The sequence below is a fragment of the Haliaeetus albicilla genome, chromosome 18 (genome assembly GCF_947461875.1).
Source record: "Haliaeetus albicilla chromosome 18, bHalAlb1.1, whole genome shotgun sequence".
NCBI classification, from domain to species: domain Eukaryota; kingdom Metazoa; phylum Chordata; class Aves; order Accipitriformes; family Accipitridae; genus Haliaeetus; species Haliaeetus albicilla.
The window spans coordinates 23039541-23062406 of record NC_091500.1 but is presented as its reverse complement, the minus strand read 5'-3'; the positions used below and the strand labels follow the sequence as shown (position 1 = coordinate 23062406).

General features: G+C 38.9%; 1 protein-coding gene across 7 annotated transcripts in view; it reads right to left on the bottom strand.

The window, feature by feature from the left end:
- ARHGEF10 (Rho guanine nucleotide exchange factor 10) overlaps positions 1-22866 on the bottom strand; it is a 120740-nt gene that overhangs the window by 16706 nt on the left and 81168 nt on the right. For all 7 annotated transcript variants that reach the window (XM_069805928.1, XM_069805931.1, XM_069805933.1 and 4 more), the window contains 5 exons: positions 21592-21713; positions 16899-16985; positions 15316-15539; positions 13978-14135; positions 3062-3204 (listed from right to left, as the gene is read on the bottom strand). In XM_069805928.1, the coding sequence (XP_069662029.1) occupies positions 3062-3204; positions 13978-14135; positions 15316-15539; positions 16899-16985; positions 21592-21713 (734 nt within the window). The remainder of the gene's footprint in view (positions 1-3061; positions 3205-13977; positions 14136-15315; positions 15540-16898; positions 16986-21591; positions 21714-22866) is intronic.

The window sequence follows — 22866 nt, the reverse complement described above, 5'->3', positions numbered from 1 at the left end:
GGGTCAAGACTAAAGACAAATTTCTTCTTCACAGAAAGAGTATTAGAGTATGTAATTAATACATAACAGCAATGCGTTTCTCACATGTCCCTTGCCAAGGAGCTTAAGGCATTGTGCCAGTTTGGGGCACTGTGCCAATAAAAGACATTTCCTAAAACTTTCTATTACAGTAACATATCATTAAAACAAGTGAATTGAGAGCCTTATCCATATCAGAGGGGAAAAAAAGCAGGAAAAGTGAATAACATCCAAACCCAATACATAGCATGCCAAACCTGCTCATTTACTAATAGTTATTAAAAAAAAAGCTTAAATAAGAATCTTAGAAAAGCAAGAAGGCATGAAATAAGATTGTTTTCAAGGATAACGTACTCTGCACTTAGCAAATGCACAGACAGTTAAATATGAGATACCTATGAAGCAAGGAGCGCCTCACATGGACGAAGTTTACAAAATGGTCTTGAATGTGCTCATGGGCTTGCACAAATATGGCCTTAAAAACTAGTCAGGTGCCTTTATAGATAACGTATATGACACAGAGCATATAATATGTATGCATGATAGTAGAAAGCAATGAACAAACAAGCAGCTGTAATTTGAACTATACGGCACTATAAAGGAGTTCAGCAAAGAGGGAAGAAAAACAGTTGAGCCCTGTGAAACACCTGGATTCCTGTTGATAGAGCAAAGATGGATATTATGCAAAAAATCTTGAGTCAAATCATTACTGCTAACTCTCAACAAGAGAGGGCACAGAGGGAGAACAAACATTTGCTTGCTGCTGTTTCCCTTCATACAGCAAAGCTTCTGCTCTGCACAGTAAGAAAGAGGTACCTCAGATGTATTCAGGTGCTGATGTTGTTAAAATATTCCCAGTAGACAGAGTCTAAATTGCCACATGTATAACATAATATTGAAACGGTACTGCCAATGAACATGGTATGCACTTCATAGCAGATCACTTCTGGAAATATAAGCCCAGGAAGTTATCAAAACAAGTCAGGTAACTGAGCAGGTAGCAATAATGGAAACATTAGTGAGCTGTTTATTCTGGTGAGATGATGAAAATAAGATCAGTACTTGTGTATGTCTTAGGACCAGTAAAGAGGCAACAGAAAATCATCATTTGTTGACAGTGCTATGAGAAAGATGACATGCTATGGTATGGAAATTTATGCCTTAGGACCAGTAAAGAGGCAACAGAAAATCATCATTTGTTGACAGTTCTATGAGAAAGATGACATGCTATGGTATGGAAATTTGTGTGGAATAAAAAAGATGACCCTCAGCCAGTCATACAAAAAAATCATCATGTCGTTGAATAAAATAATCTGTGTCGAGAAAACATTATTCAACCCATACTCACCATTTCTAGTTGCATAATTTCTTATATGCTGTTTGCTACAGCATTCATTGCCTGTATATTAATTATAGCTATAAAAGTCAGTGGATCTATAATAATCTGAGCTCTGAATACAATGGATAGGTTGGTTTATAAAGCACTCTGGAAATGAAAAAAACCCTCCTGTGACGCTTTTACAGGAAAACTTGCAGTAACAGCTGAAAAATGAAACTACCATGTCTGAGAGATATTGATAGAATATTTGTTATTTTATATCTCTGAACTTCTGTTTTCAATACTGCAATCCGTTAATGCTATACTGTATTTTGATAGAGTAAGCTTTATACATTCTTTAATCCTCAAAGCCCATCTAACTCTGGTTTTGTTCTCCTGTGCCAAAACAGCACAGCATGGCCCAAACTGCAGCCATACCACCTGATCTAGCAAGAGGTTTGTGATAGAATTAAGCCAGAATTGCCAAAATTATTTACAGAGATCTGGCTGTATGTAACCAACCTCACACAGGAACAATCTGGCTGTGATCTCTTACCATTGCTATGTATTTCGTGGTGAGAATCAGCGAGATTCATCACTGAAGTCTGTAGGACAGTAACCAGGTGTCCCAGAGGCTACCCTGCCCCCCCAGTGAAGTTAATAAAGGTCCATTTCAAGCACCTATCCAAATCACTCTTCAAAATCTTTCCCTCATCATACCATTCAAGCTATCAACAAAACAAGCCTACAAGAAAAATAAAGTAGGAAAATATATGATCTGAGCATCTACTTGGATGAAACAAATCATCCAGAAAGCACAGATAAAGACGGAAGAAATTAGGATGTTAGCTATTTCCCTGCAAACCCATGACAATGACTCACAGAATCAATTGTACCAAATAGACGATTGTTGGGAGAAAACACGATCATCAATGAAACAAAAAAGCAGCAACAAAGCACACAAAGGAGGCGGCTGTGAGCTCATCACGACTCCTGTTTGAAAGAACTTCATGGCTGTAAACATCATGCAACTCAGTGTAACTGTACTGTAGGTCGAAGGAGAGGCTTAATTCCAAACGTCTCATCAACTCTAAACTTTAGACCACTAAGACATTCTTTTGGTGAAGACTGCAATTTTGACAGAAATGAGGGCTTAATGCTTTCTGGAAAATGTGGTCACAAATATGAGCTTGAATCCTTAATACTCTTCTCTCCTTCCAGAAAAGCTGACTTTTGTATGATTACTCACTGGAAAATGTCCTTACGCAAAGCAATTTTTTGTAGGCCACTGAGAAGCAAAACTCTGAAGAAATACATTATGAAATCATTGCAAAGTACAAGTAACATCTAACTATGTAGAGGCAGTCTCTTAAATAAACCTTCTTCTGGAATTAACAGGCAATTCCTATAGGAACCCACTTTGCTGCCTTTCCTCAGATCTCATTTTTAAGCAAACCTCTTGCCTCATACTCTACAAGTTCCAAGCACTTTATGGAAACCTGGGGGAACGTGGAAGCAAACCTAGGTCTAATGAGACATCAGCAACAGCAGAGAACATCATGGCAGAATTTCAAACTGCGGGGAGTGGGATTTAACAGAACTGAAACCATATTTCATTAAAAGCTTCCTGAATCATGAAGCTTATTAAACAGATTTTAATGTTTAAAATTTCACCACTTATACGCTGTAGCATAGTATGTGAGCGATGCTTTTAAAAGCGTTTACCTCTATGGAATGTGTCACAGTGCTGATTATAAAAATTTGTCCACCACATGCAGCCCAAATGGTCTCCTCCATCACAAGCAGGCTTCTAACAGGCAGAACCCCCAGTTTAACTATCTTCTGAGGTTCTGTGTTCCACGAGCCATCTTCAATAAAAAAGAAGAAAGGTTATACACAACAAAATGGTAATCTGTTTTAAAACAGTTTTGAAAACACTCTCTCAAGCCTACTGCTCAAATCTCTGCCAGTTGCCACTTCAAGCTACACTGCGATTTACGTATGTTTAATTTTAGCTTCCAGGGTAAGTTTGTAAGGGTAATACAACATTAAGGGGAAAACCCAAAACCAAACACTCGTATGTTTGTTAACTGAACAAATTTTACCTGGATTAATTGATAAACAAGGAACCCCACATTGCTGTTCTGATACAGCTGCTTTCCTTTCCAGAGGAAATACAGTCAGAAAACCATGGCTGATATAATTTTCTCCAACTCAGAAGGAGCTCACAACCGACCTATTTCAAGATGAATCAACTTCCAACTAGGACAGAATCATCTTCCATGTGAAAAGTAGTCGGCCAGATTTTTACTGGAAGTTGTAATGAGCTCAGATGTCTCTCCAAGAGCACACTGATGGAATGGACTTCCTGCTACTGGATGCTTCACTCTAAGATGGAAATTTTCTTTAAGAAGAAATTAAAACTTAGTATTGCGCCGTATCTTCACTTTTCCTATTTTTTCCCCCAACTATAATCCACAGGGTTTTCTATGGACTGCATTTAGTAGATCCAAATTACATTATGCATGTGTATGCGGCACAATCAATTATTCAGAGACCTTCTGATAAAAACTGCATGCTGCCACTTACCGCTCTGGTCACTCTCACTTGCCATCTCTTTGAAACAAGGATTAGCACATTATTTCTCTCCAAATTTAAAAGCTAGCAACACGGGCTTTTTGAAATAGTAGCTATGTCTTTTATACATACAATCTGACATACTAGATATGTCAATAATAATTTTGATACTTTTATATTAGTTTATTTCTATTGTAAGCATGCATTGAGCATGAAGTCTCAAAGACCACATTTCTATCCATTATGCTTTAGCAATAATACCAAAATCTGTTAAAGTTTCTGGGTTTTATATTGAGATAAAATATGTCAAAAAGGCCCCATTTCCTCACTTTAAAGCTTTCTTTCTGCATAAGCTTCAGAAAAGTTGTCTACTTTACTGACACCAGTTTCAACTCAGTAACCACTTAAATATTGATTGATGAGACCAAGGTAAACACATCTTTAGGCAAGCACTTAAGTACAGCTTTTTTTTTCTTTTTCCCGCAATAACAAGTGCATCTTTATTATCTGCTTAGGTAAAGGAGTACGAAATTTCCTGCTTCACAATAACAGCAGCAACAACAATGAGAAGCCTCAGCTCCGGAGTACTTGTCATTGCTTCTGCCATCTGCATGATACAACCTTTGCTGAGTCATTTTCAGGATGTGGCTCTCTTCTGAAAGCATCTTTGTGAAAATGACATTTAGTTCCAGGCCATCAAAATCATGAAAATGATTTTAGTTTGCAAGTGAGAAAAGCGTTCCCAGTTACTAGCCTGCAAACTCTCCCAGTGATGTCAAAGTCACTCCGTGTTCTTCATGACTCATATGTACCATTACTAATACAGAAACTCCTGGAAAAGTTTTCATTTGCTAGCAACCATGCTATCCTCAAATTAAATTCTTAAGTGGAGCCTGCCCATACCCTATGAATGCTTTAACCACTGTAGGCAGTTCAGTGCAACGACTTCAGAGAGCAGAGCTGCACACGTGTACATATCCTGACTTTTGTTGCGTAACTTATGCTGAATGCAGAAGTCGTAACAGCATCCAATATGCAGCACCCTCGTGTTTCCTTTTTAGGGATAAAACCAGCATAATTCTAGTATATTCTTACTGTCTCTTCTGAAGGATAAAGACTGAATTTGGGCAAAGAGCAGATATGCTGAGCAAGAAGCTATCTTTTCTTCTGCAGTTATATTTTCACACTGAACACCACAATGTACATACAAAACCACTCACTGAATTCAACAGCTCTTTCTCTTAAATACAGTCAAGCTATACATAAAGCATAGCTGATACTGAAGTGATAGGTTAATAGGGATTTTCAGGATCTCAACTGCAGACTGGGATTTAAATTTTGCTTAGATTTCATTTCAAGCATCTAAGGTTTGGTTTTTTTAATCTGGATCTTTATGCCTCAACTTCCATGCAACTCCTCAGGTGGCTAAGCATTAAGTCGTGTTATTAATTTTGATCAAGTCTTATTTAGAATTATTATCTAGCATTTGTAATAGTTCTGAGTGAGAAGGAAAATTAGTACTGGTGTCAGGTGGATGTTAATTGCAAAATAAAAATTCTAAAACAACTTACTGCAAGGTAAGAAGGTGAGTTCAGTATTATCAATGTTATGAATACTACCAGTGTTATGAATATTTGATTCAACAAATATGCATATCAAAACAGTTCTCACAAAACCATTTTCTGTTGGTGCTGTTAGCACAGCACTTAACAATCCAGTTAGCTTTAAGAGTTCAGTGGGATTGGACATATGAAAAAGGTGAGAGAGACACATGATGTCTTTCATGTTACCATGACTTCATGCAAAGAAACTGCAATGCCACTTGATATATAGGCCCAGGAAAAAAAACAAAGCTATCACTCTACCCAGATACCCCCTAGCCATGTGGATAAGGCTATTCTGTAGCACTTTTTTATTTCTTCCTGCAAACATTGCTGTCTTCCAGATCAGACAGCATGAGACAGATGAGGGGAAAAAAAGGGCAGGGGGAGACTCTCTAGTCAGATAATTAGGGCAGTATTTAAATGATGGGTCAGCTGTGTTCTGGTCCCTGCCTCAGTGAATGCTTAATTGATTATACAAAGTGGAATGGCACCAGGAGGAGAAATTAAGCACTGTGCATCTCTCTCTTCTTATTTTGTGGCAGCCAGAGAAATCTCTTGAGGGTTGGAAGCATAGGTACAAATCCTCTCAAGCAAGGCAAGGGATTAAGCCTGGTAATCCAACATACTTCTGTGAATGCTTTAACCACGGGCTGCTGGCTAAAAGCAAAATCACGACTTCATTTTGCTGACCAAGAATTTTATTGCCCACCGTCAAAGTTACTTGGCAAGTCTGTGTCTAGTTCACAAGTTGTTTCAAGACTATAAAAATCACACTTTTAAGGCAATATAATACACTGTCTCTCTCTCCAGATCTCAGCAGACCCTATTCAATACCTGCCTGCAGACTTCATGTTTGATGCTGGCTATTCCATGTTACCCATCTGATACAAAGTTCACTGCTTCTAAAATCTAGGTGAAAAGAAGTATTATCTCTATTCTACTTGTGTAAACACCTGCAGATTCAAGACATACTTATGTAAGCAGGTCCAACAACTGGCACTATCCATGTATTTAAAATTAGGTGCAGCACTTCCAAAATATATGGAATGGCTTCATTTGATGTTACAACTCCTTAGTTAGTTACTGATTTAATAAACTGATTTTTTCCTAAGACAAAAGAGAAGCAGCAAGAAATAGTAGCTGAGATAAAACTTTTGCCAACAAAATTTCAAGGCATACAATAGGACAAAGCCAGTGCAAGGAGCCCAGCAAACTGTTTCCTGAAAAGCGGGAATTGAGCAAAAGAAAAATAAGCCATGGAGATGTATATAATGTGGCTCCCAGAGACCTGGCTGGAGAATACCTACAGGAGCGCCCACAGAAGTATGGCTTATCTTAAAATTCTGTTCAATCAATGCCTTGTTTCTGTTCTCTAAATAAGCATTGTTTTAGTTTTAGGAAGATTTTATGGTCATTGTTGTCTCTAGAATGCTGAAAAGCCACAGACAATGAAGTCATCTTCTACCTGTGAGGTAAGCGTATAGATACCAAATAAGATGCAATATGCAGTGCATACATCCTATAACCAGAGGCTAGTCTGTATGTGGAAAAATCAGTTATCTGCACCCCAGGCAAATACAAGATCAAAGCCTGACACCTGTGGAAAGAGGAAGGAAACAATGGGAGAAGAGATAGGGGTTTTCCTTTTGCTTTGTGAGAAAAAGTCCATATGAGTATTAACTACACATACAGGTTACTGTATTTGCAAGTTTTAGTTGACTCAGATCTTAAACTGACCACATTAAAGCAGGTATAGACTCTTGCTATAGATACACCAAATGCCTAGAACACAAGACATGACAGTCTCTGGCAGTCTCTATAACATTACTGTAATAGAATATAGGCATCTATATGAATTGCAGGTATAGCTATTTGCAGGAATGAGATGCGTCCACAAAATCTGAGAACAGGGTCAAATATTAAAACAAATCTAGGGGCTTCTAGAAATAAGACGTCATAACTTCTGATATTTACATATTAGATGAATATTTAAAACATGAGAACACAGTTTTTAAGCACTATTTTGTCTATGCACTAATAGATCTGTGTTGTGCCACTACTTGTAATACCCTCTGTAAGTTATAATTCTCCAATAGTTATGTGCCATAGTTTATACCCCAAAGCTGAACAGTATCTTGCAATGCTTGTATCAGGCTGTTTAGCTGCATCAAAAGTAAGGTATCTTATGCTCATAAAATATTTCTAAGACTTTAATGTATAAGGACATTATTTCCATTAGTGCATTTTGTTATTAGTCTTGTGACTTTTATGAATTTTAGAAAATCAGTTATCCTTCTATTCATTTGAATTTAATCAGATAGGAAAAGTTTTAAAACAATGTTCATTTTATAGAAAGATAAAATAGCCAACATTCTGCCCTGTGGTTTGTCTCCGTAAAACCCAGTGAAGGAAAGTAATTTTTATCAATTATTGTAAAATAATATAAGTTTCTTCTTACTATTTAGTTTATAAATAATTTATCAATATTTAGTATTTCTACTAATTATAATTTGTTGGTGCTTTCAAGTCTTCATAGGAAATAACTTAATAAAATACAGTTTATCTCCTCAGAAAGTCTTTTTAAAGTTTGTAGTAGTTTTCCCTTCCTTTATACTTTCAGTCGAGCTGAACTGAACGTGCTTTTTTTGTTGGTAGCTTCCTCCCTCGCTTAGCAGCACTATTGATGATTTCAACAGAGCTGCCAACACAGCCCTGGGAACAGCAGTTGTTGGTTAATTTGTGCAGTGGAGCACAAACATTTTTTCCATCACATGGTACATAAATCAGCACTGTTGAGGAGTTAAGATGGTAGCTACAGAAGTATAAAGTTTAGCACATTTCTTATCACTTGGAAATAAGCTGAGAGACTCAGGTCCGCTCTTCTAAACAAGGTGTAACTAGGAACATCCTGTGCTACACATGCATACAGTAATTTTTTCCTACATATGCAACAAATTCTTCATGCTAAATAGCTGACAGAGCTCTACCTAAAATTCTAGAGAGGGGTGGTGCTGGAAGTCCCAGCATGAGATATGCAAATAAGACTGATAGCAATATCAACATATTTCTGGTAACAAGTATTAGGCGATACTGCTAAAAGTGATAACACAGTCAAGACAACAGTACTTCTTTTTCCATATCACTGCTCTAGGCCCCTCCCTAACAGCTTAATACCATTCCTTACTTTTCATAGCAATACCTCTCACCATGTCTGCTTTAAGTGGCGAACACATGCCAGAACCACACTCTTCAGACACGCTGGAGCAGTGCGTGGATCCGCCCAAGCTCTGAAGTTTGAGATCAGTGCCTTACATTCCACGTATACCTCCTTTTCTGCATTTGTCAAAGTACACAATCGTCTTGCCAAACTGATCAAGGTACCTTGCTAATGAACTGACCTGCTACCTCTTCACTGTTGTAACTGTTTCCCCTCACTCCTGTATTTCCTTTCAGTTTTGGTCCTTTTCTTTGATACCAATCCTTTGGAAATGATCATTGGTTAGTGTCATGAGGCCTCTTTGGACAGGTATGTCATCAAAACTCTTGACCAACTTCAGAGCTGCTTGAGTTTTTACCAGAGAAGTTTCTCTGAAGAATGTAAACTTCTGTGCATGGCCAGAATTGCCTCAACTGTTATTCTTGTTTCACATTCAATTGCAATCCTCAAAGTTGAACTTTTCTTCCTTTCGTAAACTGCAGGGCCAGAACCTAGCAGCATACACAGACGGAAACAGGCTCTGCAAAAACCTACTAGAAAATACAGGTTTCATTAAAACATGCGAGAGGCTTCGTCTTATGGGTCTGCGAGCTTAATTCTCTCTAGGGCAAAACAAGATTCACACCAGTATCTTTGGGCTTCCAGAAGAGACCTCTAGCCACACAAGTGAGGGCCACTTGCAGCAGCAACAGCAGCATTCCCAGTCCCTTCTTCATGTTAAAAACTCTTGAAAAAAAGGGTTAAAGACTGGGTGAAAGGCAACAGAGCAAAAGTTTATGTATTAAATAATCATTTGATAAAGCAGAGATCTCTTCAGCCTAGAGCCTAGTGCCTTAGCCATTAGGATACTATATGAGAAATAACATGTCCTATTTCTCCTATCCTGTTTAAAAAAAAAAAAAGAGGCACAATTCATCCTCAGCTTAAGAAACTAATCACAGGTGCAAGCTCCGCATTGTGAATCACAAGTGGCACTTCTCTAGCTCAGTGGCACCTGGAAGTACAATGACATTAAGAAATGCCTTGTTTCAGTTTCTTACTGGTTTGTTTGGACAATTTCTCTACTCAGAGAGTCACAGACTGGTTGAGTTGGAAGGCAGCTCTGGAGGTCATCTGGTCCAACCCCCCTGCTCAAGCAGTCACCTAGTGCTGGCTGCCCAGGACCCTGTCCAGATGGCTTCTGAGTATCTCCAAGGATGGAGCTCCACCACCTCTCTGGGCAACCTGTGCCAGTGCCCAGTCACCCTCACAGTAACAAAAAGTGTTTCCTGACGTTCAGACGGCACCTCCTGTGTTTCAGTTTGTGCCCACTGCCTCTGGTCCATTCAGTGGTGCCCAGTGACAAAAGCCTGGCTCCATCCTCTTTCCACCCTCCCTTCAGGTATTTATAGACATTGATGAGATCCCCCGAGCCTTCTCTTCTCCAGGTTGAGCAGTCCCAACTCTCTCAGCCTCTCCTCACAGGAGAGACGCTCCTCTCCCTTCATCATCTGAATGGCCCTGTGCTGGACTCTCTCCAGCATGTTCATGTGTCTCATACTGAGGAGCCCGAAACTGGACCAACATTCCAAGTGTGGCCTCACCAGTGCTGAACAGAGGGGAAGGACCACCGAGCATGCCAAGCGCTGTGAATTTAATTCTAGGGGTGAGCATGCAAGGGCTTACTGTGGGTGCTGTACACGAGTGAGAGGCTACACATACCAATCACGTGCGGAAAGGACAGCCGCTGCAATCAAAGCAGCATGTCTTCTTTGTGCATCTGTTCTCTCATCTTAACCAAACTCTTTCTGAAACTACTAATATATTAATTCTTCTACTCTTTGCCACAACCATTCTGAGTTTTTATTTTCTTTTTCCTGTTTCTCTCCATACTCTCTACACAACTTTATGGAAAGGAAATGTGTATCAATGTCTAGAAGAAAGGAAGTAGCTGGAACTGACTACAGTATATCAGGAACTATACACCTGTATTAAATAAAGATTGTGATTTCCCTTTCCTAAGATACTTTTGTGAATGGAAGTCAAACACGTGCTGACCTTTTTTGCTATTACATCACTCAGAAAACACATCTGCTGGGCCGTCTGCAATCATCACAAAGGGGTTTTGTTATGTTTTTTAAACAAAGACAATACAATGTACTTTTTCCTTAACCTCATCCGGAACTGTTTTGCCTGGAAATATTCCTAATAATTCAGCCTGAGGCAAACACTAAATACAAAATATTGCAGACTGATAACTGCAAAAGTTAATAGCACTGTAAACAAGTTCCCAACACACAAGGTGTCAGAAACATTACCATGTGCATCACTTCCATTCCCATATATAACAACATTTAATGCATTCGCTGTTTCACGGTTCCCCAAACGAGTCTTCTCACCCACATAAAATTAAGGATTATTGAGGATAATTATCAGGGCTCCTATTTCTAGGATTAACATATTAGCTGACCTACATCCTAGTCTTTCTGTGACATTTTCACAGATCACTATGTTAGCTCACATTTAAGAACTGAGTAGATTTTATGGTATCAGCATCTCATTGACTTTGCTTTTAAATTATGTTCAAATACATTCAGGCTTAAATACTTTTTAACTCTTAAGTGAAAATACACTGATACAGAGGTGTCTCAGTAAAACATGACTACCCCCCGTAAAGGAAGAAATCTCACTGTGCATCTTCAACTCTTCCACGAACATGGCTTGTGTTCCTCAGTTTACTATACATACTTAGTTTCCATTCTAAGTTACTTCAAGACAAGACTTTCTGCAGCCAGAGAACATTCTTGTTGCTGCCAATCTGACAAAGTTCTCTTGTGAAGAAAGTCAGAAGAAAGCACTTGCTGTTTGTGAACAAGCTGGATATTTACATGCATTGAGCCATCTGAAAACAACAGGAAAAATTAGAGCTGTTTGGGTACTGAAAACCAAATGACAGAAGTCCTGGGTCTTTGACTACATACATAAAGGCATCGAGCTTCAGTGACTGAACTGATCCACTACACATTCTGCCCAGAGGGGAAGACACAAGGATCACAGCTCTAATAGAGACTGCGAGATGGATTTTCATCCTCAAGAAAGACTACCCCTTTTCATTCATGGAGTCCCACAACAGGCTGCACCAACCATTTAACCTTTGCATCCCATAGCATTTGTCCTTCTCAGGCTTCAAATCAAGATGCCTTGTAATGCAGTGACCATTTTCACGTTCACTTTTAAATCTTTCCTTAATTTCCTTTACGCTGATAGACCAAAACCCATGTTGAAGTGCATGGCTGGAAAGTAAACCCCCTCTGTAGAACTGAAGGCGACCCTGATGAATTGCACAAAGCTCTTCAGAGGCTGCATTTCCCCGCCCTCCCATTTCACCGCTTGGATTCCTTTGTTTGGTAAAATAGGTCAACGCTCATAAAAACACCCCTCCAGGGCTGACTGCTCACATGACCACAGCAGCTAACTATAAGGAATATGAATGTTAACATGGGAGCAGCTGATTTGCACAACTTTCGTAAGGTATGGAGAACTGAAACAACACACACAGACCAAACTGTAAGGAAAGCGATTAAAAGATGAGTCAGAAAAACATGAATGCATATTTCCCATCTCAGAGCTTCAGCAATCCTGAAATAGACCGTGACAGGCTCTATGAATATCTAGCTGTGCAAAACTGGTGTCTTCAGACGAAGATAAACAGGGACACTACGATCCTGGTCAATACAACATAACCTCCAGCTCATAACGTAATTCAGCCTGGTTAACAGCTCTACCCTGTCCTTCACATCCTCTGCAGATATGCAACCCATGCATCCTTTCTTACCTATACTGCCAAGCATGCCACCCGTCTTTTTGAAGTAGTCTTTTCTGGAAGAAGTTGAGTGACAGCAACTGCAATCTTAAAACAGCTTAAATACACCAATCCCTTTCAGAGAAGATGACAGATTCACTTTACTACCCCACCCAGGTACATAGGGAAACTGAAACATCAAGAATGATGTTATGAGACTAGGATCAAGGCCTCACTCCTGTGCCTCCAAAACAAAGAAAAATTTGCTATTCAGCGATTAAAAAAATTTTTTTTTAAAGGGAACTGTAATCTAATGTCTGGCTTCAGATCAGAGACAACAGCTCAACAGGAAACCAACTGGGTTGAAGATGACAACTGGTGAAAGGAAATCTCTTTCCCAACACTTTTTTCAGATTCTTTGTTGCTTGGAAAAAAAAAATTGCATCCTGTGCCTTTCCCAAACCACATCTTTATATGATCTAGCCCTGGACATACGATTTGTTCCAAGATTCAAGACACTGAGCTTGGCTCCTCAGTTAGAGACTGGCAGGATTTAGTAGCCGAGGTATAGTGCCACACAAACGCAACTACACTGTTTACAGGGCCCATCTCATTAGAGAAGTATGACAACCATCGTTATGCAGCTCACACTAATAAGGTACATCCAGTCTCTGCTGGCTCTGCATTTTGCAAGGTCAGGTGTCGGTATGCTAACATCTCACTTAAAAACTCAGGTTTCAAACTTTGAGTAAAGCCCCGCTGGTTTTGAACTGAATTAACTATATACGTATGCAGTACTGCTGGGAAGTTAGTGAGATATACTGGAAGTACACAGACAAGCACCTGAACCAGCTCTGGAGAAGACAGTTCTGATTCAGAACTATTACATGGGATTCTCCTTTACTCAAATTATTTTAGCCAATTACTTAGCTAGATACGAAACAACCAACTGTGATGCAAATGGAAAAAGGAGTCCTACTGTGAAATACACGAGTCACACACATAGGAAAGATTTCTCGTATGTGTACAGTAAAAATGGAGTTGTCATTTCAAATGAGATATACAGGAATCTCTACCAATAAGGAATTTTTGGCTTTCATAAACACCAATACTGGGTAGCTGAGTGGAATTAGCATTGTGCTGTGTAAAATACAGTATACTGCCTGTTATCACATAACCTTCTGGGCTCTTGTAACATTGAAGACCTTAGGGTTTAAAGCCAAGGGGCACAAATCAGTTTTTATATATATCATATGGTAAAAGTAGGAACAGTATCAAAGTTTCTACTGTCCTTCAAAAAGAGAAAGCAAGTCTTTTCAGAAGTACTGAAAAGTGTAGTAAGCTTAGTTCAGCAGTTTCACAGAGAATTTTCGGAAAATATAATAGTGGAAAATGACTTCTGCCAAAACACACTGGCATGTGAGTTCCTCAGGATGTTATCAAATCATTATCACTACATTACCTTCTGCTTTTGTGTAGATTGAGATGTTTCCATTTACCAAGCCAGCAAACAAGTATTGAGACATATATGTTAAGCTCATAACAGTGGATTTTTCAGGAGTGAAGAAGTGTTGAAGTCGAATTTTCTTTGAGCCTTGGCAACTTTTGTAAATAGAAATGCTATAAAAAGAAGCAAGCAAAAAAAATAATCTGTGAAATTATGTTTTATTTAGTTCTTATCAGAATATGCACAAAAGAGATTTAGAATAAAATATTGGGAAGAAAAAAGGTTTTCTTCTTCCATTCATAGGAAATTAGTATGGAAAGTAGTATCTTGACCCTCCAAAATGTCTATGTAGACAATTTCTAATTACTTAACATTGACATATGACAACACTTGTCATATGATCTTGTTTGGAGAAACATTTATTCAACAAAGAGACATAATGAAAATTCTGCTCAAAGTCCTTATTATGAGTCTATCCAAAACTTCCTATTAGTTTAAAAAAAAAAAAAAATGGATTAAGTATTACCCGAAGAACTACGAAAATAGAAAAAACCTCACTACACTACCAGACATCAATTGCACTTAAAATTCCCACCATTCCTACAAATTATTACCATGCATATGTTAGGGATACTGAATAGTTTAATCTGGAATTAATTGCACTTCACAAGCAAAGATAATCAGTACAATTATCTGTTGGAATTTCTGGAAACTTAGTATTTTCCCTGGAGAATTCTGTTTTCCTTCATTTATACTGGTTAGAAACACCTTCAAAAACCACATGTAGTTACATACTTATGCCCTCACTAGCTACAACAAGATCTGTTTGCTTACTGACCTGTAAGTTTAGAAAATGTAGCTTTGTTTTGACTCAGTAAGGTCATTACTTCAAACACAGCAAAATAACTCATGTCAATAGTAAACAGCAATATTATTTATTCACATGACAAATCCTGCACAATATCACAGTGTAGGTTAATGGGTTCCAGGAATATCATTCTGAAATTTTTTTTCATTTGTCATTCTTTGTCATTCTGAAAATTTTCCAATACCTAAAGATTATGTTGTAACATTACAAAAGTAATATTTATATTTTTTTCAGACATGATGTATGATGAATTAATCTTCTTTCATCAAAGATACACATTATTTTAATTTCAAATACTACATAGTGTATTTTGAAATCATGTAGAGCGTATTTTTTCCTTGATTTAGGTGGAAAGGAGAAGTTGAGGTCACTGGGATATCACATGGATACTTTTTAAAAAAGAAAACATTTTCTTGGAAGTATTTCACACAATTTTGCTATAAAATAGTAAAAATCATACACAGTACACTAAAAATGAGAATCACCTTCCTTCTTCCATGCCAAGGCAAATAGTAGGCACATTAGAGGCTTTTGCAAGAACGTTTTCAGAGTCAAGAGCCTTATTTTGCTCTTTCAGTTTCTCCTCCTCTGGTATGTAGACCATGCAGAGAATCCGTGATTCCACATTGAAGCACTCAATAACCTTGGGGCTAGAGCTTTGAAATGAGACTATTGCAATCTGGCCCATCTGATTAGTGCAACTGCCAATCTGAATTGGAAAGAGGAAAGAAAAAAAAAGACCAAGACTGATATCTGTCTCCAAGAAGATCAGCATTAACAGGAAGGAATGACTGGAATATTAACTGAAGAGTGCATCTCCAGTTATATGAGTGAATATGAGTTTTCATGCATTAAGACATAAACAAGAAAATAATTCAACACAAATACAAGAGATTTCAAAAGATTATATACACAAAATTCCCTTGTATACTCACAAAAACAGTGCTTTCTTTTTTGAAAGGAGGAATATTATGGCCTATTCTGATGTCTGCCTCATATCTATATACATAATGTAATGCAATTACAATAAGTACATGTGTAATATTATTTTAATAACCAGTGTCCTAAATTAATCTCAGATTGTCTTAAAAACAGATAATATAGCTGAGGTCTGTCCTTTGCACAGTAACAGGTCTACAAATAAATGCTCTGTCCCAACAGAAAGAGGGATTATTAATATAATCCCTTTTGTAAACTTGCTGATACAGGATCCTAAACTTCTCCTTGATCCAGAACTAAGTATCATCAATATGTCCACAAATCTGTACATTTTAGGAATCTGGGAAGAGTGCAAAAAAAAAAAGTCTGCCCAAGCAGCAGTGTTTTTATATAGTAACTCTTTATGTTTATATGAAATGAAAAAACATAGCCAAGAGAAAGAAAGAACATTTTGTGGCAGTCGAAAGATTTTATTGGCATATGTTTGTGATCACTGTTTACAAACAGCAAAGACAGAAATTATATGGGTCACCTTGAAAAAGACCACTGACAAATGTTATTTCTAACTTCTACTTCTAATTCACAAGTGTTCCCTTAAAATTTCAGTATTATAGTAACAATAAAAGCTATTGAAATCATTAGCTTTTTTTAAAAAAAAAAGTATTGGCTATTTCACTTTGTCTGCTGGAATATCTGCATATTTGGGGTCATAACAATATGCCAGAATGGTTTTTTCCTATGTACAGACTTAAACAGATGATTTATGGCTAAAACATTTTTAAAATATGGAAACAGACAATAGGACAGTATGAGCTCATATGGGTTTTAGCAGCCCTCATTATAAATTAGCACAGAACTCACTTCTGAATGTGCTCAGCACTGTGGAATTTGTACTGTGCCACACTAACAAATCACACACACATAACGTGACACCCTACAGAGAACAGTGAGATCACATGGACAAAATTACTAGCTATCCTTTATAGAAGTCCATCTTCAAATAAACAAACAAAAAAAGAGAGAAAACCCCCAAAATTTATTTCAGATCCATATGTTGCTGAGAGTCACAAAAAACAAGGCAGAGAAACAGGAGACAACTCCCTTTTTAGCTTTTAAAGATTACGCTTACCCAAAGAAAACCATGTTCCATGGCACAGGAATCTGACTCTGTTTCACCAGAGAGGTATGGTTCAGGATTATAAGCAGCACATTCAATCTTCAAGCAAAGGAAAAGAGAGTGGTTACCACATTAAAAAGATATGCCTGTTTCTGTCTAATGTAGTCTGTAATTAACTAAAGTATTTAAGGATATCAAAGAATCACAGAAGGCAAGAAGTTTAGTCCCTCCAGCTTCCCGTGGGCAGGGTTAGCTACATGTGTGTTGTTTCTAACACATTCCTTATCTACTCTTATAGACATTAAAAGCCAAAGACTACAAATTCTGTAGCTGATCTGCTCAAATGCTTCATGAGTTTTAAGTTTTTCCAAATACCCAATCTAACGTCATCCTTGCTGTAACTGTTAGTCTGTTACTTCTCATCTCAGTCACCAGGTACTTCCCTTCTGCAGTGTCCTTTTACATAAGGCTGATATATGTCCTGACCCTGCCTGAGTCTCCTCTTCATTAGGCTAAACTAACATTGTCACTCAATAAATTACATTTAAAAATTTTTAAAATAGTTTATTTTTTTTAATTCTTGTTCTTAAAATTCTGGATTACTATCACTTTTCCAACTGGTATCTCTCCAGCAGATATATCAGCTTCATATATTTGAGAATGCAGAACTTTCTCACCTGAACATGCTATCCCAGCAAGGCTGTTAGCAGCATTACGTCATGATTACCTCTTCTGAAGCCTGTTTGTACATATCCCATTGATTATTTGCTCTTTATAACAACATTACATTCTTAAATAATCCTTAGCTTGCCAGTCTATTAAAAGTCTACTCAACCAGCTCCCTGGTCTGTACTTGTGAAGCTCTTTATTTCTGCCTGAGAATACCATGTGTCTGTCCTACAGACTGTCATCCCCTTTTTTTTTTTTTCCCTTTTTCCCCTCAAATTATTTCTCCAGGTGCTTTACTAATTCTGAATGCTAATACTATCATCCATAATACTCCTACTCCCTCCCAACTTCATGTAATCATGTTACTGTCAGCAAATTAATAACCATACTCATGAGCTTATCATGCAGGCCATTTATGAAAAACCTGAAAGCTACAACACACTAGAGATCTATATTTAAGTCCATCCCAATTCTGAAAATCATTCAAGCACCAAGGCTCTGAAAACAGGCATTTTCATGAGCAGTCATGGATTTCTATTTTCCCTAATTTTCCTAATATCCATGACAGAGCTTCCTAAAGCTTATATAAACACTTTAAAATGTATAAAGCAATTCATAAACATGTAGAGAATAAAAAGGTTTCTGATGAGGTGTGATACTACAGTTTTAGATAAGACTCTCCATAATGCGCACTGAAGTTCTCACCTCAGAAAACAATATCATTGCAATTATATTGCAGGACTAGAGACAATTTGGTTAGTATTAACTTTGGCAACTTCACCATAACCTGGCAACATCACCTCCCAACAGTGAATAATTAAAAAAAAAGAAAAAAAGAAAAAAAAGAAACAAGCAGGTGTAAGTTAAGAGATCTAAGTCCAATTTTACTTAATTTTCAGAAGTGCAAAGAATTTCACAAATCTCCCTATCTCCCTGAAGTCAGCAGGCATCACCAAGTGATTAGCAACAGTAAAAATAATGTCATGTATTCACCAAAGCAATTCGCTGTAAGGATAAAAGATGGAAACTCATAGATGAGAAAGAAAAAAGAGCTATCCATGCCAGGCTTAGCATGTCTCATTTAACACATGCTGAGGGTATCTACTCGTAGTGGTGATTTACAGTAGCTGTGACAGCTACATACATCACTGGTGAAAGCAAAGACAGCCTGCATGCTGGATATTTCTTGGGCTGCTTGTTACACCTCTGTGTTACTTTGCACCTTAGTCAAAACCGATGAAGTTTTTCCATAGTTAAACCCTGGTAGTTTAGCTCTCAATCTTGACAGAAGCCCTTTGCCTGGTGTGTAAACTTGCTCTGATGGAAGAAGTTTTTACAGGCTCCCTACACCACTGGGCAGCCTGAGCACAGATAATAACAAGCAGGATCAGCCAAGCAAAGGGTCTCTTCCCACCCCAAGCTGTGGCCTGACACCCAAACTGCAGCTGAGGCTGCAGAAAACCACCAATAATACTTAGATCATCTTTTCCAGTAATATCAAGGACTTGGGAGCATCAGGCATGACCGCTGGGCTCACACCCACATTCCCTCCAGGAGCTGCAAAACTGGCAAAGTTGTCCCAGAGCTCAGGCAAATATTTTCACACTGTATTCTCCTGAGGTGACCAAGGCAAAGACCATCACCTATGGGCAACAGACTTTCCTTTCAAAACAAGCACATCCTGTTGTAACTTGATCACAGGAGTTGAGCCTGGGCCTTCAAGGCCCCTGGCATGGACCTACAGGACTTACAAACACGTAGGCTCTAAGGAAACATAAATATTTTAAGTTTCTGAAAAAAAATTAAATTAGCTTGGTTATTTCATCAGCAGTGATTTTAGAAAGTATTCAGTACTGTATTGGCTTTGTGTGGCAAGGTTTTGGTAGCGGGGGGATGGTTACAGGGATGGCTTCTGTGAGAAGCTGCTGGAAGTTTCCCCCATGTCTGACAGAGCCGATGCCAGCCGGCTCCAAGACGGACCTGCCGCTGGCCAAGGCTGAGCCCACCAGTGATGGTGGTAGTGCCTCTGGGAGAACAGAGTTAAGAAGGGAAAACAGTTGCTGCACAACAGAAACTGCAGCCAGAGAGAGGAGTGAGAATATGTGAGAGAAACAGCCCCGCAGACCCCCAGGTCAGTGCAGAAGGAGGAGGAGGAGGTGCTCCAGGCGCCAGAGCAGAGATTCCCCTGCAGCCCGTGGGGAAGACCACGGTGAGGCAGGCTGTCCCCCTGCAGCCCACGGAGGAGCAGATCTCCACCTGCAGCCTGGGGAGGACCCCACGCCAGAGCAGTTTGTGCCCAAAGGAGGCTGTGACCCAGTGGGAAGCCCGCGCTGGAGCAGGCTCCTGGCAGGACCTGTGGCCCCATGGAGAGAGGAGCCCATGCTGGAGCAGGTTTTCTGGCAGGACTTGTGACCCTGCGGGGGACCTACGCTGGAGCAGTCTGTGCCTGAAGGACTGCAGCCCATGGCAGGGACCCATGCTGGAGCAGTTTGTGAAGAACTGCAGCCCGTGGGAAGGACCCATGTTGGAGAAGCTCGTGAAGGACTGTCTCCCGTGGGAGGGACCCCACGGTGGAGCAGGGGACGAGCGAGGAGTCCTCCCCCTGAGGAGGAAGGAGCGGCAGAGACAAGGTGTGATGAACTGACCCCAACCCCCATTCCCTGTCCCCCTGCGCTGCCGGGGGGAGGAGGGAGAGAAAACCGGGAGTGGGGTTGAGATAGGAAGGAGGGAGGGGTGGGGAGAAGGGATTTTAAGATTTGGTTTTATTTCTCATTACCCTACTCCGATTTGTTTGGTAATAAATTAATTTTCCCAAAGTCGAGTCTGTTTTGCCCATGATGTGAGTGAGTGATCCCTCCCTGTCCTTGTCTCGACCCACAAGCCCTTTGTTATATTTTCTCTCCCGTGTCCGGCTGAGGACGGGAGTGATAGAACGGCTTTGGTGGGCACCTGGCATCCAGCCAGGGTCAACCCACCACAAATACAGAAAAAGCAGACTGTTTAATAAGACAAGAATTATTATGGTTGTATGGGAGACCGGAGACTTTCAGTAGACTTTGGCTGCTGTAAACCGCAGCTCTGCTCTGAAAACCAGTATCAAAGGAATGGCTTCATTTAACACCGTTACACATTTCAAATGCACTTCCAGCTAGCAATTACTCTTCCTCAGCATCCAGGACTGCACACTTACACTTGAAATGAAGCTGTCAGCTGAACTTCCCTCCTGCGTAGGTTGTCCTAGCAATGAGGGTATGCAGACTTACTGCTTTAAGCAGTACCCACGTGATGATATTAATTTAACACTGAGATTCTGGCCATACATATACAATATTATTTCCATTAGTGTTTTTGCACAAGCCTGACCGATGGTCAGTAAGAAATCCTGTTGATGCACAGGAAAAAATAGCATCCAGCACCCATCCCTTCAACCTGTTGGTCTGGACGTGCTGTACTTATTTTCATCATTAAAGCTAGTGGTCAATTTGAGTTCAAACTGATACATTACTTTAGGAAATGAACCATTAAATGATTTCTGTATCATTGTTCAGAACAGAACTACACCTTATATAAGACCCCTTAAAACCGAAATTTTAAAACTATTTTAAAACTATTGCTCTCTGTGCGCTAATGAAACCCAGAAATTTGAGGAGGATTCCACATAGTTACACGGGTACAGGACAGCTATCACGGAGATTAGATTCCTGCATTTTGTAAGCTGCAGGTTACTTTGGAGCCTCAAACAATTACTTGGAAACCTCAAGACCAATGCAAAATTCCCAGCAGTGAGCTTACATCTGAAAGTGAATGTCATGCTATATATAAGTAAACACTATGTTCCATAGTGCCTCAAAGATTGCAGTATTTTGCATTCCTGTGACCCTCTTGGACCTTCCATTGCTACTGGTCTTACACCAAGGTAGTAAACTCAAGAGAACTAGTAGAGACAAACTAATAGATTTATTTACAATATGGTATTCTTTAGCAGTTATATCGCACAACAAAAGCAACTGTAATTTCATATAAAAATTCTGTTCACCTTAAACTCCTGTTGCTTGGCCATCATCACTGGCATGTGTCTAACAAGGAGAGGATGTTTCTCCTTTTTGATTTGATTCCCATCGTCTTCTACACAGAACCAACCTAACAGGTTATCCTCCGCTGTAATGGAAAGAACAAAACAACAAACATCCCACAATACTTTCACTGAATAATCACTTATACCTCTCTACAGGAATATAAAAGAATTCTGTTAGGATTGGTTAATACTGATCAGGCTGTTCTTAAGCCATATACGCATAAATGACAATGTCAAACTATGAGCAAAAATTCAATATAGTAGATTACATACATACTGATAATGCAAAAAACCAACACCTTACACTAGCAAAACGTTAAGGGCGTTCTTTTAATGATTTTGTCAGTAGGTTATTAAAAGAGGAAAAGGCACATCAAACCTCTCCTCAGATTCTAGGAAATCTGTTTTGCAAATAGCATTTCTCTGCCTGTATAAGTGACATCACTACCAACTACTACTTATCATAATCATAAGGATCCTCCTCCTGGAATGATGGAGACATCCATTCTCTCTTCTTTTTGTTTTTGTTATTTTGCCTGCCTTCAGTCAGATACCATAAAAGCACTGTATTTTAAGGATGTGCTGGTGAAGTGTGCTTTCTAGCAAGTGCCTATCTTCAATGTTTCTCAACTTAGGCATTCAAAATTCCAGGTATCTTTGGAAACCTATACCCTCTGTGCAAACACAGGAGACCAATAACATCACAGGACAGCACATTCTTGACTGCTCCCACTTAGATCACGTTTGTTTGTGATAATCCCTCCAGTGAAGACTACAGATTTATGTTTTAAAAAAAACAAACCAAAACCAACTCCCTCCAAACCCCTTGATTCTTACGTATCCAACTATAGAAATATTGCATTATATTAAAACTACACCCGTAAGTTTATTTCATGCTCAGAAAGCTGAACAAATGAACAAAACAGCTTTGCTGATATTTCCTAGCTAAAAACATTCTGTGCTAAAACTGAGAAATTTGAACCTGAAGTTCAAAGTTTAAAAAGTTCCTAAGATCTGAAGAAATAAATTTATAACGGAATAACTTCCTCACCTGTCTGTTCTGTAGCATATCTCATTTTTGGTGATTCAGGTATAACAATTAGTAGTGATTACCACAGACTTCATTAAAATACTGTAGAAGTTATATTCCTTCATAATGAAACGCCCATTCTATCTATAACATCATTACATTGTAGTGATACACAATCACTACTATTTACTGTATTGCAATTTTAA